Source organism: Galeopterus variegatus, unplaced genomic scaffold (genome assembly GCF_000696425.1).
Source record: "Galeopterus variegatus unplaced genomic scaffold, G_variegatus-3.0.2 Scaffold614, whole genome shotgun sequence".
In the NCBI taxonomy this organism is placed as follows: Eukaryota; Metazoa; Chordata; class Mammalia; order Dermoptera; family Cynocephalidae; genus Galeopterus; species Galeopterus variegatus.
In genome coordinates, this window is record NW_007726725.1 from 24,641 (window position 1) to 45,679 (window position 21,039).

A 21,039-nucleotide genomic window follows, 5' to 3' on the forward strand; every position below is an offset into this window, starting at 1 on the left:
GGTCTTCCAAAAGTTCATTGAAAGACTCGTATTATCTTTTAATTTCATTTTTCCACAAACTTTTTGAAGAACCCTGATACATCTCTACATGTGCATACATGCACGTATGTATATACATACATATCTGCATGGTACCTACATACATGTGTGTATGTGTACTATATAATTTTTATTAACAGTAGAGGTTGCATTCAAATCATCACGCAGTGCCCAGTCATCGTGCACTTAGAAGTACAGATTAGAGAAATGCACCAGGGGAAATCAGCAGGTGTCATCTATCAGGAAACATTTCTAAGAGTAACTGGAAACATTCTTTATAATTAGTGTAATTATGTGTCAGTGTTTGTATGCCATATTCTGAATGGGCCCAAGACTATTGCATGTTCAAAAGAACATGCTTGTTCTACCAGGGTAACTGGTAATTGTTGCTGACAGATTTTCTCCAGAGCAGCGGTGCATCTTCCAGGCAGAAGCCTGCACAGGTCTGGCATTGATTTTCACCAGATTTTGTTATTACATTTGTCTCACAGCTTTAAAATAGCAGCAAATATGTGCAATTTATTTAAACAACACTACAAGAAATTAATGCCAGGCAAGCTTATCCTAAGCAAATGAAGATAAAGCAAAAAAAGATTTTTTAAAAAAGATTTAAAAATAAAAAGGCTGTATGAAAACTCTTTAAAATTCTGAGTCTGAAATCCAGAGGGCCCCGGTAAGCTTCTGCTGGTGGGGAAGCATCACCAGGTGACACAGACCAGCTGGCATCTGCCTCACCACAGCAGGGAGACACGGAGGGCCAGAACTCCCCCACCCCTGAGGTCGTGCTTGTGGTGGCCACGGCTCCCCGCTGTCCTGTCCTGAAAGAGATGTTTGCTAAGTCTGGCTGACTGCCCTCATGCAGACATGCTCAGGAACAAAAACTAACCCCCTCCCTTCTCTGAGGCAGATCCTAGGGACAGGTGAGCCTAACGACCTGTGCTCTGAGTGACCCTGCGGTGAGGTACAAGTACGCGGTGAGGTACTTGTACATTTGTACAGCGATGTTCTCTGCCTGCAGCTTGTCTGTAGCTTGGCGAGCTCCTTAAACACAGATTGCCGGCACCACCCCAGAGTTAGGAGGTCCGGGTGGGATCCAAGAATTTGCATTTCTAACGACTTCCTCAGGGTGCTGACTCCGCTGGTCCTGGGAGCAGCCTGGGAATTCAGAGGCCTATCTCCCCAGTTATCAGCATATTGAAGACATCCTGGGTGCAGGGAAACCTCACTCAGACCCCCTTTGCCATTGGTTCTCACGTCTTCCTTAGGAATATCGATTTCTGCCCATGGCACACCTAAAGTGGGGACTGGCAAAGGGGATGGGACTTCCCCGGCAGAGAGACCCAGAAGTGAAGGGTAGAACTCGTCTGGGTCCTCTGGCCTTGGGGTCAGACTCCTCGCATTCAAATTCTCCCTGTGCCTAATGAGCTGTGTGACCCTCAGGATGTCCTCATTTCCTCCCTAGCAAAGGGGGAATGAGGTTGCTTCCCCCTGAGTTGGTGATAGGGAGGATTCAGGGAGACCGCGTGGAACGGCATTTGTCTTGGAGTCTGGAACCTGAGTGTCCACTGCATGGTCACAGCTGTTGCTGTTTCTGTTTACAATTTTGGTGTTATTTCAAGGCACTTCAAGCAGGGGGATTAATTTGGTCTTTCTCTTCAAAGCTTAGGCTTCATTAGCCCAAACTGTCAGGTCTCCAAGGTGAGGAGGGGAGAAAGTCAGACCAGACTCCCCAAGGGTGCTGTTTGTCTGGGGCCTGGTCTTAGAGGATGGGTGGGACTTAAGAGGAAGGTCCCGTGTGCTCACTCCGGACCTTACGCTCAATATCTACAAGGCATCGGCTACTCGTCTGGAAACCAGTTGTCTGTACTCCAGGTTGCAGGGGAGCATGTGTGGCCAGCACTTTCCTAAAAGCAGTTCCTCGAAGGTCTCCAAGGACCCAGAGAAGACCCATTCCTGGTCATCAGTCGGGGGGGCTGGCCGAAGTACCGGTCTGACTTGAGCTGAAGATGGTGTAATGCCATATTTCCATACAATTCAGGGCCACCTGGGCTGGTTTACACCTTACACTGCTCCTTGCTGACAGAGGCTGGAAGTGACCTGTGGAAGCCTTTGGGTTTTTAATTGCTACAAATGCTTGAACGCAGGAGCTCAGCGTGAGACAGCTGAACCCTGCTGGAAGGAAGTCCCAGAGGGGATCCCTCGCTGGAGTGTAGCTTGTCCAGATGGATTTTTGCACTGATGTAGATTTATGTTTGGGCATTTGGGGGCAGATACACACATTGTATTTATTTATTTTTGCATCAAGTAGGCAGTTGTGTCTATGTGTGTTTAACTTATTTCTACGCAGCCATTTTTGCAAAAGGGACTGGGGAGGTGTTCTGTCTCTAGAGGGCAAGGCTGAGACCCCCTGGTGTTCTCACCTATGTCTGGAGCTCAGCGGAGGGTGGGGACCCACCATGACTGAGATCAGTTGCCCCCTGACCAGCCTTGTCCTCCTGCCTTGGGCTGTCCTGGTCCAAGGTCCATTTCTGCTGTGTGAATGCTCATGTAATGTCATCTCTGAGATTAGAGTGAAGTGAACATGGACCATGAAGACTATGCCGAGAGCACCATATGGAGCATCTTGAATAAACATGACATGACATATGTACAGATGTCATGTATCTACATGAAGTTTCGCTGACTCCTTCAACCATAAGAAGCCATGTGCAATATAACATTTAGAAAATACAGGAAGGTAAAAGGAACAAGGAGAAATAAAATAACATAGAACTCGCTGGTCACCAGAGAAAACCAGCATTTACACACTGGTGCATTTCCTTCCAACTCTTCCTCCATCCTTTAAAAATAATCAGAGCTTGTGTCATGTATGTACCTCAGTGCTGTTTCTCTTGCTCATATTTTATGGGCATTTCTTCGTGTCAGAGTCATAAAAGAGTAACTTTTAATGATAATAATATCTCAAGACATAAACGTAGGGTAATGCATTTAACTGCTATTTACTATCAGACATCCGATTTTTATGGTATTTTTACCATTATCAAAACATCTGCAGTGAACATCTTTATACAAAGATTTTTGTCCACACAGTTTCCATGGGACAGATTTCCAGCTGTGGAGTTTTTAGGTCAAAGGGGAGGCTCATTTTTGAGGCTCTTGCTAGTCACGGGCGAGCTGGTGACGGAGGACTGTTCTGACCACAGTGCCCCACTGCCGGGAGCCACCTCAGCATCAGCACACCAGTGCTGTATCCCATCGCTCACCACCGGGAGTGGCTTGACATTTTTTCAGTGTCATCTAATTTTATTCCCATAGCAACCCTCTAAATTCAGTGCTATTGTTACCATCCCCATTTCATCAAAGAAGAAACGGGGATTTAAGAGACTTTGCTTCATGTCATGTGAATCTTTGGATGCATGTAAATAAAGGTGCCAGGTCTGTCTAACACCAAATCCCACACCCTCAACCATCACCCTCTGCTAACTCACAACACGCTCCTCGGTGTTGAGGATGAATCTTGTTTAGTTTTGTCAATTGATACATGAAAAGGAAATATTACTTTAATTTGCATTATTTGATTACTGAAAGATGTGAGCATTTTTTGCAAGTGCATTAATCATTTATATTTATTTGACCGTGAATTATCTATTCCTGTCCTTTCCTTGTTATGAAAAAAGATTCAATTTTTTCTTATTAATTTATAAGAGCTCTTTATATATGACTATTAACCCTTTGTCAGATTTGTTGTAAATCATGTTTTCCAAAGTTGCCAGTTGCTTTTTGAGCATGTTTTCATAAACAGGAGTTTTAAATTAAAGTGTGCTAGTCTTTTCCTTTTTGATTTCTTCTGTTGTTTTGGGTGTAAAAAGCCCTTACCTACACTATTGGTTAAATAGTCAACTATATTTTCTTCTTTTCTTCTTCTTTCTTCTTTTCTTTTTCTCCCATTTAATTTGTTGTCCATCTCATCATATGGGGGTCTCCCACTCGATTTTTTTTTCCTAACACTTACCCTCTTTCCTCAACTTTGTTCAGTCTTTCACTGTCAATCTTGGGTAGTACAGAATCTCTTGACACATGCCTTTGTCTTTAGTGCAAACTTAACCAGACTTCTTTGACCCTTCTCTCCACAGAATGACACGATGCTGCCGTGGCCCCAGCATCAGCGCTCCAGTGGGTTGAGGCGGCAGAAGCGGGACTGGGTCATTCCACCCATCAACGTGCCAGAGAATTCCCGCGGACCCTTCCCACAGCAGCTTGTGAGGGTGAGTCGAGGCCCCTCCTGTGCAATAGGGAAGGTCTCAGCTCCAGCCCCAGCCTATTGCAAAACAAGGGGCAGGTTCTGCATTTGGTGTCCAAGGTCAAGATTTTGCCTTTTCAGTAATGAGATAAGTGGTACACAGAGCAGAGAAAAATTCTGCACCAGTGTTGCGTCCTCCAAGGCGACGGGTGATTTTTCTCAGTTACTTTCAAACAACTGCTCTGGTGCATGGAAGCAGGTGGCGGTGGGGATGCAGATCGTGGCCTTTGACCTCTGACACCTTTCTTTGGTCTGGTTGTTGACGTTTTGAAGGGTGGAATGACGGTGTGTCTGCGATGGTGACCATCACGCTGAAAAGCCGGAAGGGTGCAATCCACTGGTTCTTTAGTGTCACTGTGTTCCCAACAGCCACCACAGGTTGCTTTTCCTACAGAAAGAATCTATTTTGCAAATTTGTATTTCTGTAATCGAGAACATCAACTAGCATTTTGTTCTTCCCTTTGAAGAAAATTGCAACCCAATCTGAGCAATAATTTGATAGAATGATAGTGAGGATTCCATTAAATAGTTCCCATCCATTGTGGAAAAGCCTCCCCCACTCTTTGGAAATGGGGGTCCCTGGAGTATTATTAAGGGGTCGTTTTCACCCTTCGTGCTGAGGAGCCTCTGTTTTGTTCTCGTTCCCATCGAGGCGGGAAGCCAGGTTGTGTGTCTAGGATGCAGAGAGGAACAGAGGGAAGCAGCAGCCATGTGGGCCCATCCGAGTCTTCATGTCCCCAGCGCCAGCCATGAGGAGCTCACTGACCTAGCCAGCAAGGAGCAGGGACGGTGTGTTGTTCAGAGCAGAGCCCCTGGCTTAGTGAATGCAGTGTGCGAGGACACACACACACCCCCAATGTGACTCGGTTGCAGAGGGTCATCCTGGCTTCTCTGCACAGAGCTGACCCTACCGTCTCAGCATCCTCAGGTGGGGTGTTGGGCTTTCCTGAGCCAGCACGCCCCTGGGGTTGCCTGGCTGGGCTGCAGATTTCACTGTGACATGTGGCTCAGGACTTGAGGGAGCTAACAAGGATAGAAACCCCATCCTGGGGGTAGATTCCTGGGACCCACATCTTCTGCCCCTCCCTTGCAGTGCCCCGGTGGCGCTGACGACAGTTCTGTGCCCCACCACAGTGCTTACCAGCTCCGCACTTCCATGGAACCCACTCTCCCTGGCTATCACTCGTGTGGCTATTCACTTAAAATTTTTCTCCAAGGGATTCATTTTTAAGACTTTATATCAGACTGTGATGGGAACACTGGTTTTGTTTGCTGCAATTGAAGTGGGCTGTGAAGACAGCATAAGGCAAAGGAAACAACTGTGAGAGTCCACATCAGAGCCTGGGGCAGCCGTCGATCTGTCGCAGGGGAGCTGATGTGCAAGGATCAGAGTGTGTTTGAGATACCCTGGGATCCAACAGACACATGGTCTTTGAATGTCACCAGGACTGAAAGCAAACTCGAAAGGGAGTGAGGTTTTCACGGAGCTATTCAGCTTTATTCAATGCTTTGTGCTCGTACTACCCAAAAATTGCCTCTTGCAGAAACTCATTGATCTTGTTGGGGGTTGGCAAACCTTTTCTGTAAACAGCCAGATAGTAAACATCTTAGTCTTTGTGAACCCTATGGCTGTTGTGTTGTGAAAGCAGCCATAGGCAATATGTAAACTAATGGGCGTGGCTGTGTTCCAATAAAACTTTATTTACCAAAACAGTCAGTGGGCTGGATTTGGCCCATGAGTGTAATTTGACAGCTATTGATCCAACTCAGTTTCCAAACTCCAGGATTGTCTGCCCCAAGTCTTCCTTGCAGGCACACAATAGGCGCATTATTTGCTGAGTGTCTGCTCACATGCCAGCGGGGGGGGTGTGCAATTGGTTGGCATCTCAACACTCCTGGAATACTCCCTCGTCCTGGTTTTCAGAGTTTCTCAGGCTAATGATCTAGGACAGGCCCGTGGGACTTTCTTCTTCTGCTCCCATCTGTAGAAAAGCATGTAAAAGATACCCAAAAAAAGGAGGTCATTGTGGACAGAGCTTTTATCCGAGAGGATTCCCAGGCCTCTTGATCTGTGGGGCTCATTGATCCTGCCGTGTTTGTCTTCTGCGGGACAATGGAGAAGACACTTCTGTGCTCTCTGCCTGACTGATGTCCCGTGCTTTCAGCGGCTGAGGAAGTCAGGGCTGGGGACAGAGCTAGGGAAAGGGCCAGCTTCTCTCACACCCTCAGGGGCTTGTTCCCCAGAGAGGCAAAGTTGTGCTGTTGAACCTTTCTTCTCAAGACATCACAGTGAGAGCTGGGCTTGCTACACCTCTGAATAGGGGACCTGGTTTCCCAATCTGAACAGCTACACAGCAGGGGATTGGCCCCTCCCCAGTGAAGACAAAGCTTAGAAAATGTGGCGAAGAGAGCAGCAGGCAGCGGGACTCTCACACCCCTGCAGACACAGGCTCCTGAAGACTCTCTTTGCCGCTGACATTTCTAAACTCGAAATGTGGGGGAAGGAAATGTGAATTTGGCTGTAGGTGTCAGAATGAGAAGAGCTGCAATTTCTACGGTTCTGGGAAACTATCACTAGCATCTTTTAGACTCACTGAGGCAGCAGTTGCTTCTGCCTTAGAGTCCGTGGCACTGCTGTGGTTTGGAGCAAATTTGTCCTGTGCTCCTCGGAGTATACCTAACTGTCCAGCTGCCCTTTGGGGAGGGCTGCCTGCATGCTGGAATGTCCACTCTGAAACAGGTAGGTGCATGTTAGGGTTGGCTAGCTGCTATAAGGAGTATTCCCAACATTTCAGAAACCTAACACAACAGAAGTTTGCTCCTTGTGAAGGCTGGTTGGTTGTGGGGAGAGGGGACTCTGAGCTACAGCCATTCAGTGGTGCAGGGCAAGGGTCTCGGGATTGGCTAGGCTCAGAAGTGGCTGCTCAGTTCCACCTGCATGCCACTGGCCAAGCCCAGTCACGTGGCCAAATCTAATTGCAAGGGACGCCAGGAACTATAGACCAACTCCGTGCCTAGCAGGAGAGGGATATAAATTTGGTAAATGGCTGCTCTCTGCCGTGGCAGGTTTCTAGAGATGAGATCAGCCGTGGCAGGTTTCTAGAGATGAGATCAGCTTGTGTCCTTTCCTCTCTAATGACCCATTACCCCAAGGAGCCCTGAGCCACTGGGTAGCTCTGGGTGAGCAATTCAAATCTAATTTTTCAGCCCTTCCCAGAGCCTGGTCTTTCTTTAGCCCTCGACCCTCCTTTATTCTCTCCATACCATGTACTGTTATCTGACTTTATGCTCGTTATCTACTCCTCTGCTTACTTAGTATCTAAGGGGAGGCTTCCTGAAGGCACAGACCTGACCTCTACCCCTGGTGTTGTAAAAAGCCCCCAGCACACAGTAGGCCCAATCCTTGCTGAAGGAATGAATGAGTGTGTGAGTGCGTGGTTGAAGCGATCTCAGTGGTGAGCATTGTGTGGGGCATGCATCAGCTCACACACCAAAATAGCACAGCACGTGGGCACTGGCAAGCATCTCTGCGCTGCTTGTCCTGGCTTTCAGAGTCCCTCAGAGTGACGACATAGCAGCGCATATTGGGCTTCTCCCTCCGCTTCCATCTGAAGACAGGCATCCAAGCAGAGGAGGGTTCTTGGGGGGAAATTGATCTTTCACAAATGGAAAATGGAATCTCCATGGTGGCTTCTGTAAAAGATTTGTCTTTGCCAAATGGACTCCAAGTCATTATGTAAGAACTCAGCATGTGTATGCACACACCACCCCACTTCATACACATATACATTTGCACGTACACATACATGAACACATGCACACACCACCTTACTTCATACACACATATACCCATGCACATACCATACTTCATACACACACACACGTACACATGTACATGCACACACCACCCCAGTTCATACACACACATACGTGTGCACACATGCACACACTGCCCCAGTTCATACACACACATACGTGTGCACACATGCACACACCACCCCACTTCATACACACACATACGTGTGCACACATGCACACACCACCCCACTTCACACATACACATACATATGCATGCACACACACCACCTCACTTCATGCATACACATACATATGCACAAATGTGTATGTGCACACATGCACACACCATCCTACTTCACATGTGCATACACTTGTATGTGCACACGCACACACACACACACACACACACACACACACACACAAAACCATACTCTTGTTTGCTGCCCCGCCATTAGATTCTTATCCAGCACAGACACAGTTTGGGGCGTGCTTTTCTGCCCTGTGTACGTCTACGGGACGTGATTTCCTGTCGGTGTTCTAGGGGCTGTTCCTGAAAGAAACCCAGGTCAGCACAGGACTGTGGTGTGGTGGGAGTGGGAGCAGAGCGTGGGGCGCGGGTGCGGCGGGTCAGCTGCAGCTCTGCACACATCACACGCTGCATTCTGATAAGTTACACTATGTGGGAAAATGGGTGGGTGAGAAGGAGGCAGAATGTTCTTCCCAAAGAACCTCCATGCGTGACAGGCTGTCTCCTGGAAGAAATACCATGTCTCTTCATAAGCACTAGCTCCACTGTGCAGGGACAAATAGGTAACCCACGTGTGGAGAGGAAAGCACTGGAAGGGGCCGGAGTGGCTATGAGCCCAAGGCTGGTGGAGCTGTGAGCGTCCGAGGCAAAATGGAAATGCTGCTGGTGGCCACACGCTGGCACGAGACTGTGGCACAACTGAGCGCTGAGCCAGGAGGNTCATTATGTAAGAACTCAGCATGTGTATGCACACACCACCCCACTTCATACACATATACATATGCACGTACACATACATGAACACATGCACACACCACCTTACTTCATACACACATATACCCATGCACACACGCACATACCATACTTCATACACACACACATGTACACATGTACATGCACACACCACCCCAGTTCATACACACACACACACGTGTGCACACATGCACACACCGCCCCAGTTCATACACACACATATGTGTGCACACATGCACACACCACCCCACTTCATACATACACATACATATGCATGCACACACACCACCTCACTTCATGCATACACATACATATGCACAAATGTGTATGTGCACACATGCACACACCATCCTACTTCACATGTGCATATACTGTGCACACACACACACACACACACACACACACACACATATCCATACTCTTGTTTGCTGCCCTGCCATTAGATTCTTATCCAGCACAGACACAGTTTGGGGCGTGCTTTTCTGCCCTGTGTCCATCTACGGGACGTGATTTCCTGTCGGTGTTTTAGGGGCTGTTCCTGAAAGAAACCTAGGTCAGCACAGGACTGTGGTGTGGTGGGAGTGGGAGCAGAGCGTGGGGCGCGGGTGCGGCGGGTCAGCTGCAGCTCTGCACACATCACACGCTGCATTCTGATAAGTTACACTATGTGGGAAAATGGGTGGGTGAGAAGGAGGCAGAATGTTCTTCCCAAAGAACCTCTATGCGTGACAGGCTGTCTCCTGGAAGAAATACCATGTCTCTTCATAAGCACTAGCTCCACTGTGCAGGGACAAATAGGTAACCCACGCCTGGAGAGGAAAGCACTGGAAGGGGCCGGAGTGGCTGTGAGCCCGAGGCTGGTGGAGCTGTGAGCGTCCGAGGCAAAATGGAAGTGCTGCTGGTGGCCACACGCTGGCACGAGACTGTGGCACAACTGAGCGCTGAGCCAGGAGGTGCAGCGGTGTCCTGGTGGTGCCACTCAGGAGTCCCGGCTGTCCTCACTTCTCTGAAACCACTCGGTCATTAAGCCGATGCTCCAGGAAGTTGCAAAGGGCTCTTCCTTCTGCTCCCAGGGAACTGGAGAATGGTGGCGGCAGCATGTAAAGGTCAGCAGGATGCCTCCCCTGGTCCAGAATTCCCACCCTGGACTGGACAGTTTGGTCCATCTGTCAGGTGCCGAGCCCCACCCAGGCATCGGGGACTCCGCAGGAGAGAGGACATAGAGTTCTGTTGTCACATGGAGAGCCACCCAGCAATCAGCTTTCTGCTTATAATTCCGAATTTGGTCACCTAACTGAGTGTGATGACCCCTACACAGGTGCACTGGTGGAGGGCTTTGAAAAGCCTCCTCTAGTGCTCACATTTGAGTTGACTGCTGGCAACATTCAGAAGTAAGGATAAAATCAAACTTTCAAAGAGAAGATCTGTTTCTTGGCTGAGTCTAATAAAAATTCAGAATGCGCTAACTTGAGAGATTGTCCAGGGCAACTGTAGCAACCAGCTGGAGACAAAGAGGAGGAAGGTCGTGCTCCTGGGAGACAGGTCCTTTCATTCTGGAAGTTGATATTTTACAAGACAAGAGTCATGCGAACTAGGCTGCAGGCCCTGACGGGGAGCAAGCCCTGGGAAAAGAGCTCTGAGGGTGGGATTCTGGAAGGGGCGGCTGTGTAGTCGCCTAGCCCGAGGGCGGTCACGCGGGGAAGACAAGCAGGAAACCATTTCTAGAGCAGGGAGATCACAAGAGCACAGCGACAGACGGCTTGCAAAGGCAGTTAAAACCAGCTCCCGACACCTACCAACTCAGATGAGCTTACCTGATTGAAGTGGAATGTTCTCTTCACGTTTTCTCGACGCATTTGGTTCCCATTTTGTGCACATATGCCGCGTTGCCTCTATCCCACCTCAAATATTTATTGCCTTCTGTGTGAGTGGAGATGGGCTGGGTCTTTGGGAACCTGAAGGCGAAAGGACGTGCCCCCCACCACGAGCTCAGAGCCAGTCAAGTGAATGAGGGGTGCCCTGAGCTGGGGTCTGTGGCCTGTGGCAGACTTCCTGTAAACGTCTGTTGATGTACGAGGCCACGTGGCGGAGCTGGCTGAGTGTTAACCCTATGTTGTCCCTACTTGATGTCTGCTGGATAACACAGCAGTATAATTACCACCAAGTCCACCTAAGAACCTACTTACTGGCACACGGGAGGCATCCGTTACATATGAATGGCTCACGCGGTCATTATTCATCGTCCCAGGGAAGCAAGGTGACCTTCCCCAAGCACAGATGTGTGTGTGTTCCCCTCCTACAGTTTTCCCTTTGTCTTCAGGAGATGGTCTGGCTTCTTACCTTGTCACATGGGTTCCCACGGTCTGGCACTGGCCCTTGGCACACCAAACACCAGCTATGCTGGGTAACTCGTAGCCTCCAGACTTGCTCTTACCTTTGGTTACCTGCAAGTCCTGTGTGTGACTCTCCCTCAATCTGGAGGGTTTCCCCAGTGCACCTGACACCCCTCCACCTTTCTGCTTCCCACCTCCTCTAAGAATGCCCCAACAGAGGCCTTCCTGTGGAGAGCCGTGGCACGCCCTTTGCCTGTCATTGTGAAAGAGTTTTTGTCATTGTTCTGCCATTAGTCTGTGCCCCTACTAAACCTGAAGTTCCTTGCGGGATAGGCCACCTATCAAACAGAACACTGGGGACACAGTAGATGTCCTTAAGTACTTATTAAATGAATGAATGATAGCCCCAAGCCATCTCTACTCTCAGCCCTATGTGATCATTATGAAGATTGTTAGGTTAGGTATACAGTACTTGAAATAACGGAATTGAAAATTCTTCTAGTAATGGCAAGATAGTTTACGTCATACACTTCTACAGATAATAATTATAAACTCTGAAAAATTTTTTTAACTATTTGAATTTACTTGAGAGTGATCAGTAGTAGCCAGAAGCTGCTGGAGACTCCACCCTTGAAAGAGGAAAACAGCACTGGCTGAGGTCCATGGTTCCACGGCTTCCCTCCAGGGCCACCGCCTAGTCCTTGCATCAAAGGGTGGGTAGATCTCATGCAGAAAGCTACAGTCTTCCTAGTCACAAGAGTTGTAAGATGGAGTTTGGAACTGACAGAACAGCTGGAACGTGAGAGGATAAATCTAAGCAAATACATAGCCACAGATAGGGACTCCCAAATCTGATCATAGCTCTGCCCAGATCCTTGGCTGCCTGAACCATGCATGCACAGGGAATACTCCAAAGAACCCAGTGAAAGCAACAGCTAGAAGACTGAAAGAACTGAGCAGAGATTTCAGCTGTGGCATACAGCAAGGGAAACAGATTTAGATTTGAGTCCAACCCAGTTAACTCCCCACTATAACAAAAAATAAACATTCTTCAGAGAAAGATAACAGAACGAAAGTCTCTACAGTGCATCATTTACAGTGTGTCATCTATAATGATTAGTACACAAAGAAAAATTAGTAGACATATAAGGAGAGAGAAAATGTGACCCATAATCAAGAGGGGAAAACTCATAGAAACTAGTCCTGAGATTACCCAGATATTAGAAAAGGCCTTTAAAATATCTCTTATAAATACATTCAAGTATTAAAGGAAAATATGTTCAGAATGAATGAATAGATGGGGAATCACAGCAGAAAAATGGACACTCTACAAATATAACCAGGGCCGGCCCGGTGGCACACTGCTACAGTGCGCCGCTTGGGAGCGCGGCGGCACTCCCACCGAGGGTTCAGATCCCACATACAGACCGGCCGCTCACTGGCTGAGCGAGGTGTGGGCGCAACACCGAGGGTTGCGATCCCGTTGCTGGTCCTGGTCTGGTACGGGCGCGACACTGAGGGTTGCGATCCGTTGCCAGTCATGAAAAAAGACAATATATATATATATATTTTCATATAACCAAATGAAATGGTAAAACTGAAAAGTACAATATCTCTAATGAAAAACTCACTGCTTACAAGGAGATTATAGAAGGCAGAAGAAAGGGTCAGTGCATTAGAAGATACATCAATAAAATTATCCAACCTGAAGAATGGGGAGTAGGGAGGACTGAAACACATGGAGCTTCAGTGGGACGATGACAAGCAGCCCGACATCGTGTAATGGAAGTTTCACAAGGAGACAAGAGAGATAAGAAGAAAAAGTCCTTGAAGACATAATGGTTGACATTTTCTCAGATTTGGTAGAAAAACAAACTTACAGGTCCAAGAAACCCACTGAAGCCCAGGTAGATAAATACAAAGAAAGCCTTGCTCATAGTCAAACTGCTGAAATTCGGGCCGGCCCGGTGGTGCACTGCTACAGTGCGCCGCTTGGGAAGCGCGGCGGCGCTCCTGCCGAGGGTTCAGATCCCACATACAGACCGGCCGCTCACTGGCTGAGCGAGGTGCGGGCGCAACACCGAGGGTTGCGATCCGTTGCCGGACACGAAAAAAGACAAAAAGGAAAAAAAAAAAAAACTGCTGAAATTCAAAAATAAACAGGAAATCTCTAAAGCAGACAATGACGGTAAGAATTTCTGGCTTCTCTTTAGAAATAGTGGCAATCATGGGCCGATGGAATGATTTTTTTTAAATTGCTGAGTGAAAAGAAACTATCAGCCAAGAGTTCTATATCCAGAAAGAAAATATATTCTTCAAAAATGAAGGTGAAATAAACACATTTTTGATAAGCACACTGCGGAAACTCACCACCAGCACACCCAGAAAAATGGTAGAGGGTGTTCTTTAGGCTACAAACGAATGACGCCAGCTGTAAATTCAGACCCGCGGGAAGGGATGGAGAGAGCTCAGGGAAAGATGAATTTACAGGCTGATATAAAAGATTCTAATTTTTCTCTTGATTTCCTTAAAAGACTGCTGACTGCTTCAAGCAGACATGTAACATTGTATTATGGGTCTATAATTTGTGTAGATGTACTAAACGTGACAACAGTGGGACAGAAAGGAAAAAGACAGCAATTGGGCAAAGGGCGGGTTGAAGGGAACTGCACGCTTTCCAGGTTCCAACATTTTCCATTAAGCGGGTCAACATTAACTCAGGTAAGCTGTGGTAGTTGCGTAGTTGGGATATGTATTGCCTACCCGGAAACTAATAAAAATGAGTTTTGTTATGAATGCCTGAGTTTGAACTGTTACCTGAGTCACCAGACTTTCTAGTTCATTAGCACGAACAAATGAGTTTTGATTGTACCCATCTGTGAAAATAAAGATGACACATGAATTACTCTGAATTACTCTCCATTTATTACCTGACATTGTATCTGAGCATGCTAATACACATTTCTGTGATTGACTGTGTAAACTCTAAATTCCCCAAAGTTATATTCTATATGCTTTTTGCCTCAAATTATTCTTTAACATGCAAATGTTTTCTAGATAAAAAAAAAAATTGAAATAGAGCTAAAACCACTGCAGGATCTCACTTTCTTCATTTCCCCAATATCTGAGAGGAATATACATGCAGTTCCTTAGGAAGTTCTCTAAGCCCCCTGACGTCGTGTATGCCTGCGCCCTGTCAGACATTGCATATGGTCACTATGCAGGCTCCGTGTGGTGCAAGTTCCAGCTTCCCGTTGCCTGCCTGCTGCTGGACGTTCCGATGGACCCTGGCGTCCTCCTTCGTTGTCTCCTGCTCTCCCTCTTGCCTCTGGAGCCTGTCCCCCAACAGCCAGAGGGAGCCTTTTACACCTGAACCATGTCAGTCATTCCTCTGCTCAAGACCCTCTGCAGCTCTGCAAGCTCACTCAAGGTCAAGGTCAAGACCAAGGCTGTGATTCCCCCAGGTCCTTGCTCCTGCCGCCACCAGACTTCCTCTCCACTCCTGTCACCCAGCCTCTCTGCCCACCTGGGGGCCCTAGGGCTCCCTGCTCCATTCACTTCCCTGATGTGAGAGGACTGCCACCCTGTTCACACACAGCCCTGCGCTGCTCCCTGGCCACATCTCCCACGTCCTGCCCCACTTTGTAGCTCTTCATGGTGTGAGTCACACCTGCCATATGACAGGTTTTGCTTGTTATCAGTTTCCTCCTGCTGCACTGTGAGCTCCCCTAAGGCAGGAACCACGTCTGCTCTTGTCCTCAGCTGTGTCCCAATCATCAAAACTGTTCCTGGCCTTGACCATCCTGTGTTAAATAGCTGCTGGATGAATGGGTGCCTGGACCTGCTATGGGAGGGGCTGGATTTGGCCTGTGGGCTGTGGTTTGCTGACCCCAGACTATTCCCTGCCTATCGGGTGGGATGGTCTGGTGCACACTGCACAGTGTAACAGGGACTCACTCCTCTGGCTGTGCCCCATGCCCAGGTGCACAGGGCCCTCCCCAGGTGCACAGGGTCAGCCACAGGTGCACAGGGCCTGCCTCCACGTGCACAGAGCCATCCTCTGGGTGCACAGGGCCCTCCCCAGCTGCACAGGGCCCTCCTCCATGTGCACAGAGCGCTCCTCTAGGTGCACGGAGCCCTCACGCAGGTACACAGGGCCCTCCCTCAGGAGCACAGAACTCTCCTCCAGGTGTACAGAGCCCTCACCCAGGTGCACAGGGAACTCCCCCAGGTGCACAGAGCCCTCACCCAGGTGCACAGGGTCCTCCCCAGGTGCATGGGGCCTCCCTCCAGGTGTACAGGGCCCTCCCCAGATGCACAGGGCCTTCCTCCAGGTGCACAGGGCCCTCCACAGGTGTACAGAGCCCTCCTCCAGGTGCACGGGTCCTTCCTCCAAGTGCATGGGGCCTTCCTCCAGGTGCACAGGGACTTCCCCCAGGTGCATAGAGCCCTCCCCAGGAGCACAGGGCTTTTCCCCAGGTGCACAGGGCCCTCCCCAGGTGCACAGGGTCCTCTCCCAGGCTGACAGGGCCCTCTTATAGTTCAGCACACCTCCCTTTCAAGGAGTCACCTGGAGACAGGTTTTGGGCAGACTTGTCTCTTTCCAGGAGGGCAGAATCTACTGATGTTCCGATTCCTAACTTCTCTAGTGCATCTCTAAGGTCTAGTTCTTCAGAGCTAGAAAAGCTTGTGGGTGGTGAAAAATGCAGAAGCAGATTTCTTTCCTTAAAGGGACCTTCAGACTGAAAGCCTCTGGGAAGACATGAGTAGTGGGAGATGTCCCAGGAGACCGCCTGTGTTTGGGTTCTACCCACAAGTAGGTAGTGGAGATGCCACCTCTGCCTTCACCATACGGACACCAATTCCATCACCACAGTGGAAGGAACCACTCCAAAGTAATTGAAGAAGATACCCAGGGGCCACTGGCTCAGCTCCTAGAAGAAGCACACCTCTGAGGGAGCTCCAAAGCGTTCATACAAATGAAGTGTCCTCTTCCACAGTGAGACAAGGTCACACTTTGACTTGCCTGTCACCTGCAATTCAGGTCCACCTTCCTGGCCCCTGGTGGGGAGGGGCAGGTACACAGGTGCACAGCCCCCTCCACCTGCCTGGAGTGCGGTTCTGGAACTGCAGCCCTGAGATGGATGGATCCATCTTCAGCAGCCTGCAAGTCCCCCCTTTAATTACACATCATGCTGAGGACTGCAGGGAATTCATACTGTCCTTGCCAAAACTAGAGGGACAGGAAGAAAGTGGCCAGCGAATAGTTCAGCTGCTGTGGGCTCTGTGATTTAATCAATCGGGTGAAAGAAATGTGCAGACCCCTGTGTTGACCGCCCCCTCATCTGAGTGGAAAGTGCTCCCTTTCTGAATTGCTTTAATGGTTGTATTTATGCAGCTGAAAGTCCCTGAGAAGTAAAAGTAGAGTCATGTTGTTGCAAATGCTCGGATAATTTATCAGAGAATATTCAATTAGAATATATTAATATTTTAGATTTCCATCATTAACCTAATATTCAGGAATTTAATTCAGTCACTGAGTTGCTGTAGTGCCCTGCGTAGGTGGCAGTTTAGGATAAGGGCTTCAGCCACCTGCTCGAATGGACTCTCAGAGTTTGGCAGCAGCCACGGGGCCTCGCATGTGTCAGGGCCAGCTCCAGAAGTGCAGACCAGACATTGTCCAGATGCTCATGACTGGGGTCCTGGGGATACTTTAGGATGGAAGTGGTCTAAGGACAGTTTAAGGACAATGGAGAGTCTTTGTGGATGTGTCAGGGCACGGTGGCCAATGGCCCTTTCTTGAGAAGGCGAGCCCTTCCTTCTTCAGTCATGGCCTCCTTACTCGAGCAGGTGAGCACGCCCCTCTTGCATGGAGTGACTGACAGCAGGCTGTGGTGTGGCATCCGTTCGTTTGTTCGTCACTCACGCACTTGCTGAGGCGTTACGTGTTGTGCACCCCCGCGTGCTGTTCCAGGTGCAGAGGCTACAGCCAGGAACAGATGAAACAGGTGCAGCCCTCGTGGCGTTTGTGTGTGAGGGAGGGGTGAGTCAACCAAAGCCGCGTGCTAGGGACTGGAGAGTATGGGGTGTGGGCGGAGTTCTGTTTTAGATAAGGTGGCCAAGAAAGTCACCTCTGCTGGGGGAACCAAATGCAGTGGTAGAGAGAACCATGGTGACATCAAGAGGAAGAGCACTCCTGGCAGAGAGAACAGCACATGCGAAGGCTCAGAGTCTTAGAGGAAGAGCCAGGAGGTCAGAGTGGCTGAACAGAGACCGCTAGGGAGAGGATGAGAGCGATGAGCTCAGAGAGTGCTAGGGCCAGGTCACCAAGGGCGCCATGTGCCGTGGGGAGGACTCAGCATTTTACTCTGAGGCCCAAGGGGTGACGAGGTGGGGCCTAGATTTATCAAGACCCCCCAGGCAGAGCAGGGGCAGGGGCAGGGACAGCAGGAGGAAACTAGTGAGGAGGTGTCTCCCGGCAAGTAGGGTGCGAATGAAGGGGTGTCATTTTAATGTCCTGCACAATTTTTTTTTAAAAAGTTGGAAATCCCAATAAATGCTTTTTTCCTTTAAGTTTACTGACCAGTGAATTCAAGATTTGGGGGCCGCTGCCTTGGGACTTGAGAGACCCTTGGGTTCCTCCGTCTCTCTGAGCCTGGGAAGGGTCCTTGGGCTCCCAAGGGAAGGTGGTAATCCTGTACGACCGCCCCCTGCACCATCCGTCCCTGAAAGCAGAGTGCCCGGGCCAGGGTGCAGTGAGGAAGGTGTCCCAGGGCAACTGTGCGCACCTCCACTTACAGACAGGAAACTCAGGCTCAGAGGTTTCCACACCCCACCCAGAACACACCGCTGGAAAATGACCCAAACCAGATACGTGCCGCGTCCCAGCCCAGCTCCCTCTCAGCCAGCCCCCAGGCTGCTCCTGCGGTGGGGAGATCTGTGGCCAAACCCCGGTCAGCTTACAGATGCCTGTAGTTTGACCCATGCAGTGTTCTTAAGAAATATGAATTAGTTCGCAACATCTTAACCATATAAATGGTTTATATATTTAAAATTTCCTAAAGAGAAAACCCATGTGCAAAATTATTCCCTTGAACCATCAGGACAGCCGATGTCAACAGCCCGTCCTCCCATGTGGGATATTCAGCAGAGCTGAGGAGCAGCTGACCTTTACATGGCACGTGGGCTCCAGCTGGCCACAGTCCCCACCACCCCCTGAGGTCTCCTGCTCTCCTGCTTCGTCACTGCCTGTCCTGGTTGGGCCTGTGGGCATTTGGGTTGTGTTCCCCCGATAGGCTGCGCTGAGCAACTCCGAAGAAAGAGGTACACACAGACATCGGCCAGCACCTCCCTGGGGATGACAGACTCCTGGGCACACAGCATGGCAAAAGGTGTGGGCAGAACTGTGTGGGTGGGGACCTTGATTGGGCATTTGCATTTTGTTCCAGTTTCTCAGGAAGCCTGTAGACCGTTTACAGCAGGTACAGAGCAGAGAGCTCCCGACACGCTGCAGGAGACTCACCCCGAGTCTCAGTGGGCTCTTACAGACATCTGCCCCATGAGGGCATCCAGAAAGGCTGTGTCCACCTCTCAGTGGGCTCTTCTGCTAGGCATCTTTACCGTGGGGGGCATCTGCTCCTCAGTGGGCTCCTCATTTGCGAGGACATCTGCCCCTTGAGGATGGGGGAATTGACCTGGATGCTTGGGATCCTCCAGGAATGAGCTACTTCCTGCGAATCCACTGGGCCTGTTGATGGGTGTGTGCAAGCTGTGTGAGGAGCTACAGAGCAAGCACCCAGAAGGAGAACCACTCTAGGGGTGCAAATGAGGAGCAGGGACTGCAGGGGGAAGAATGCTCTGTGCAGGTTCAGGATGTGAGAGGTCTCCACACTTGGAAGGGAATGACAGCATAGGAACTCTGGTGTGAAGGAAAATACACTGTTCCAGGATCCGTCTCCTGGGTCTGGCACCCAAAGATGGATCAGGAGGCACCCAGGTGCCGACAGCAAGTGATCCCCAGAGCTGAGGAGAAGGCCACCTCCTGCCCTTCCCGGGACGGTGTGAGAGCACTCAGCTGGCACATTCCCGCAGGCCACCATCCTGCAGGAGGCCCCATTGTGTTCCTCATGATATTTGGTGTTTCTTGTTAATTTCTTCCAGACAGCAGACATTTCATTTTGAAGAATCCTCCCTTCAGAATTATAGAGAACCAGGGAGGAAAATCCACCTCTCAGTTGAAAGACCCAACTTCAACTCACAGAAACAAGGGCCTGGAGAGACAAGGCTCAAAAGCAAAGCCAGTCAGAATGGAAGGTCCAGGGAGGGGGTCACGCTGCAGAAATCAGACCACTTCTAACCTGCGCAAGATGACGGAAAGCAGAGCTTTGTTCTGCCTCCCCAGTGGTGCTGCCGCGGCTGGGCCTGTCTTCAGCCTGCTCCTTAACACGATGCCCCAGAAAGAAGCTTTGCTCTACGGCCCCACTTCTAGCTGGGCTGGGTCGTGTTGAGCTTTGTGAAAGTCACGTCTGCTGCTCCTGCAGGTCTCCAAGGCTACGTTGGTGCCAGGGCTCGGGGACCTCTCTGGTCTCAACTGTCCGGAAAAGGCTGAAAGTGCTCCCGATGGCACTGGCTTTCATGGAGTCCCGAGGACCCAAAGCGGCATCTGCACGTGCGCTCAGCCTGATGGCCTGTCAGACTGCTCAGCGAGTGAGTTGTGCCCTTGATTTGGACTTTGGGGCTCCATAAGTTGTAATGCTTATTTAAGTCAAGAAGCTGATTTCATTTTCCCAAAATGTAGGCTAATAAAAATGAGAAAAGCCACAGAGCTCAGTGTCTGTTTGTTAAAAGCAAAATTTGGCAAACAAGTGAGCCGCACATCAGGAGGGGCTGGCAGCCACACCCCTGCCGGGGATCTCATCTGAGCTTACGGCTTTGGAAAACGTCTACACACGTAAAACTCATTAGGGAAGAGGATGTCGTTGGTGTTTCCCATGTTTTCAGCAGAAAATCGTTCTCTGTGTTGTTTTGTGTTATGAGGCCACCTTTGTCCAGAGGCGTGTCACCACCGCAGCCCAGCAAACATGCACACAGGCCAGAGCCGGGTGGGATTGGAAGTGCAGCATTTTCAGGTCACCTGCTGCCTGTGGGAGGTGGAACAGGTGGAGAAGAGAGAGGAGGTGTGACTGTCCTGCGTGGTCAACATAGGATGGCCCAGGCCTGGGCACTTTATCTCTGTAAACAAATGTCCAGATCAAGATTTAGGTTTCCTATTAAAAATAATAGAATCCAAAAGTAATTCAGCTTGCAAATTTAATGTGCAGATTTGGGAGGGCTGACACAGACTTATAGTGCTTAGTCTGAAATTGGTCGATAAAGGATGGCAGGGGGTGAATAGTACATCCATAATTTATGAGGTCAGTGTCCATGCACTCACCCACCCACCCATCACCATCCCTCTGTCCATCTGCCCACCAACCATCCATCTATCCATACATCTACCCATCCATCTATCCATCCACCCATCCATCTGTCCATCTATCCATCCACCCGTCCATCTGTCCATCTATCCA

At 49.5% G+C, this 21,039-nt stretch overlaps 1 protein-coding gene across 1 annotated transcript in view; it reads left to right on the forward strand.

Annotated features, from left to right (window-relative positions):
• Nucleotides 1–4,159: 4,159 nt before the first annotated feature.
• CDH4 (cadherin 4, type 1, R-cadherin (retinal)) overlaps nucleotides 4,160–21,039 on the forward strand; it is a 188,356-nt gene continuing 171,476 nt past the window's right edge. Inside the window, exon 1 of the mRNA XM_008570556.1 lies at nucleotides 4,160–4,304. Within this exon, the coding sequence (XP_008568778.1) occupies nucleotides 4,182–4,304 (123 nt within the window). The 5' untranslated portion in view covers nucleotides 4,160–4,181. The remainder of the gene's footprint in view (nucleotides 4,305–21,039) is intronic.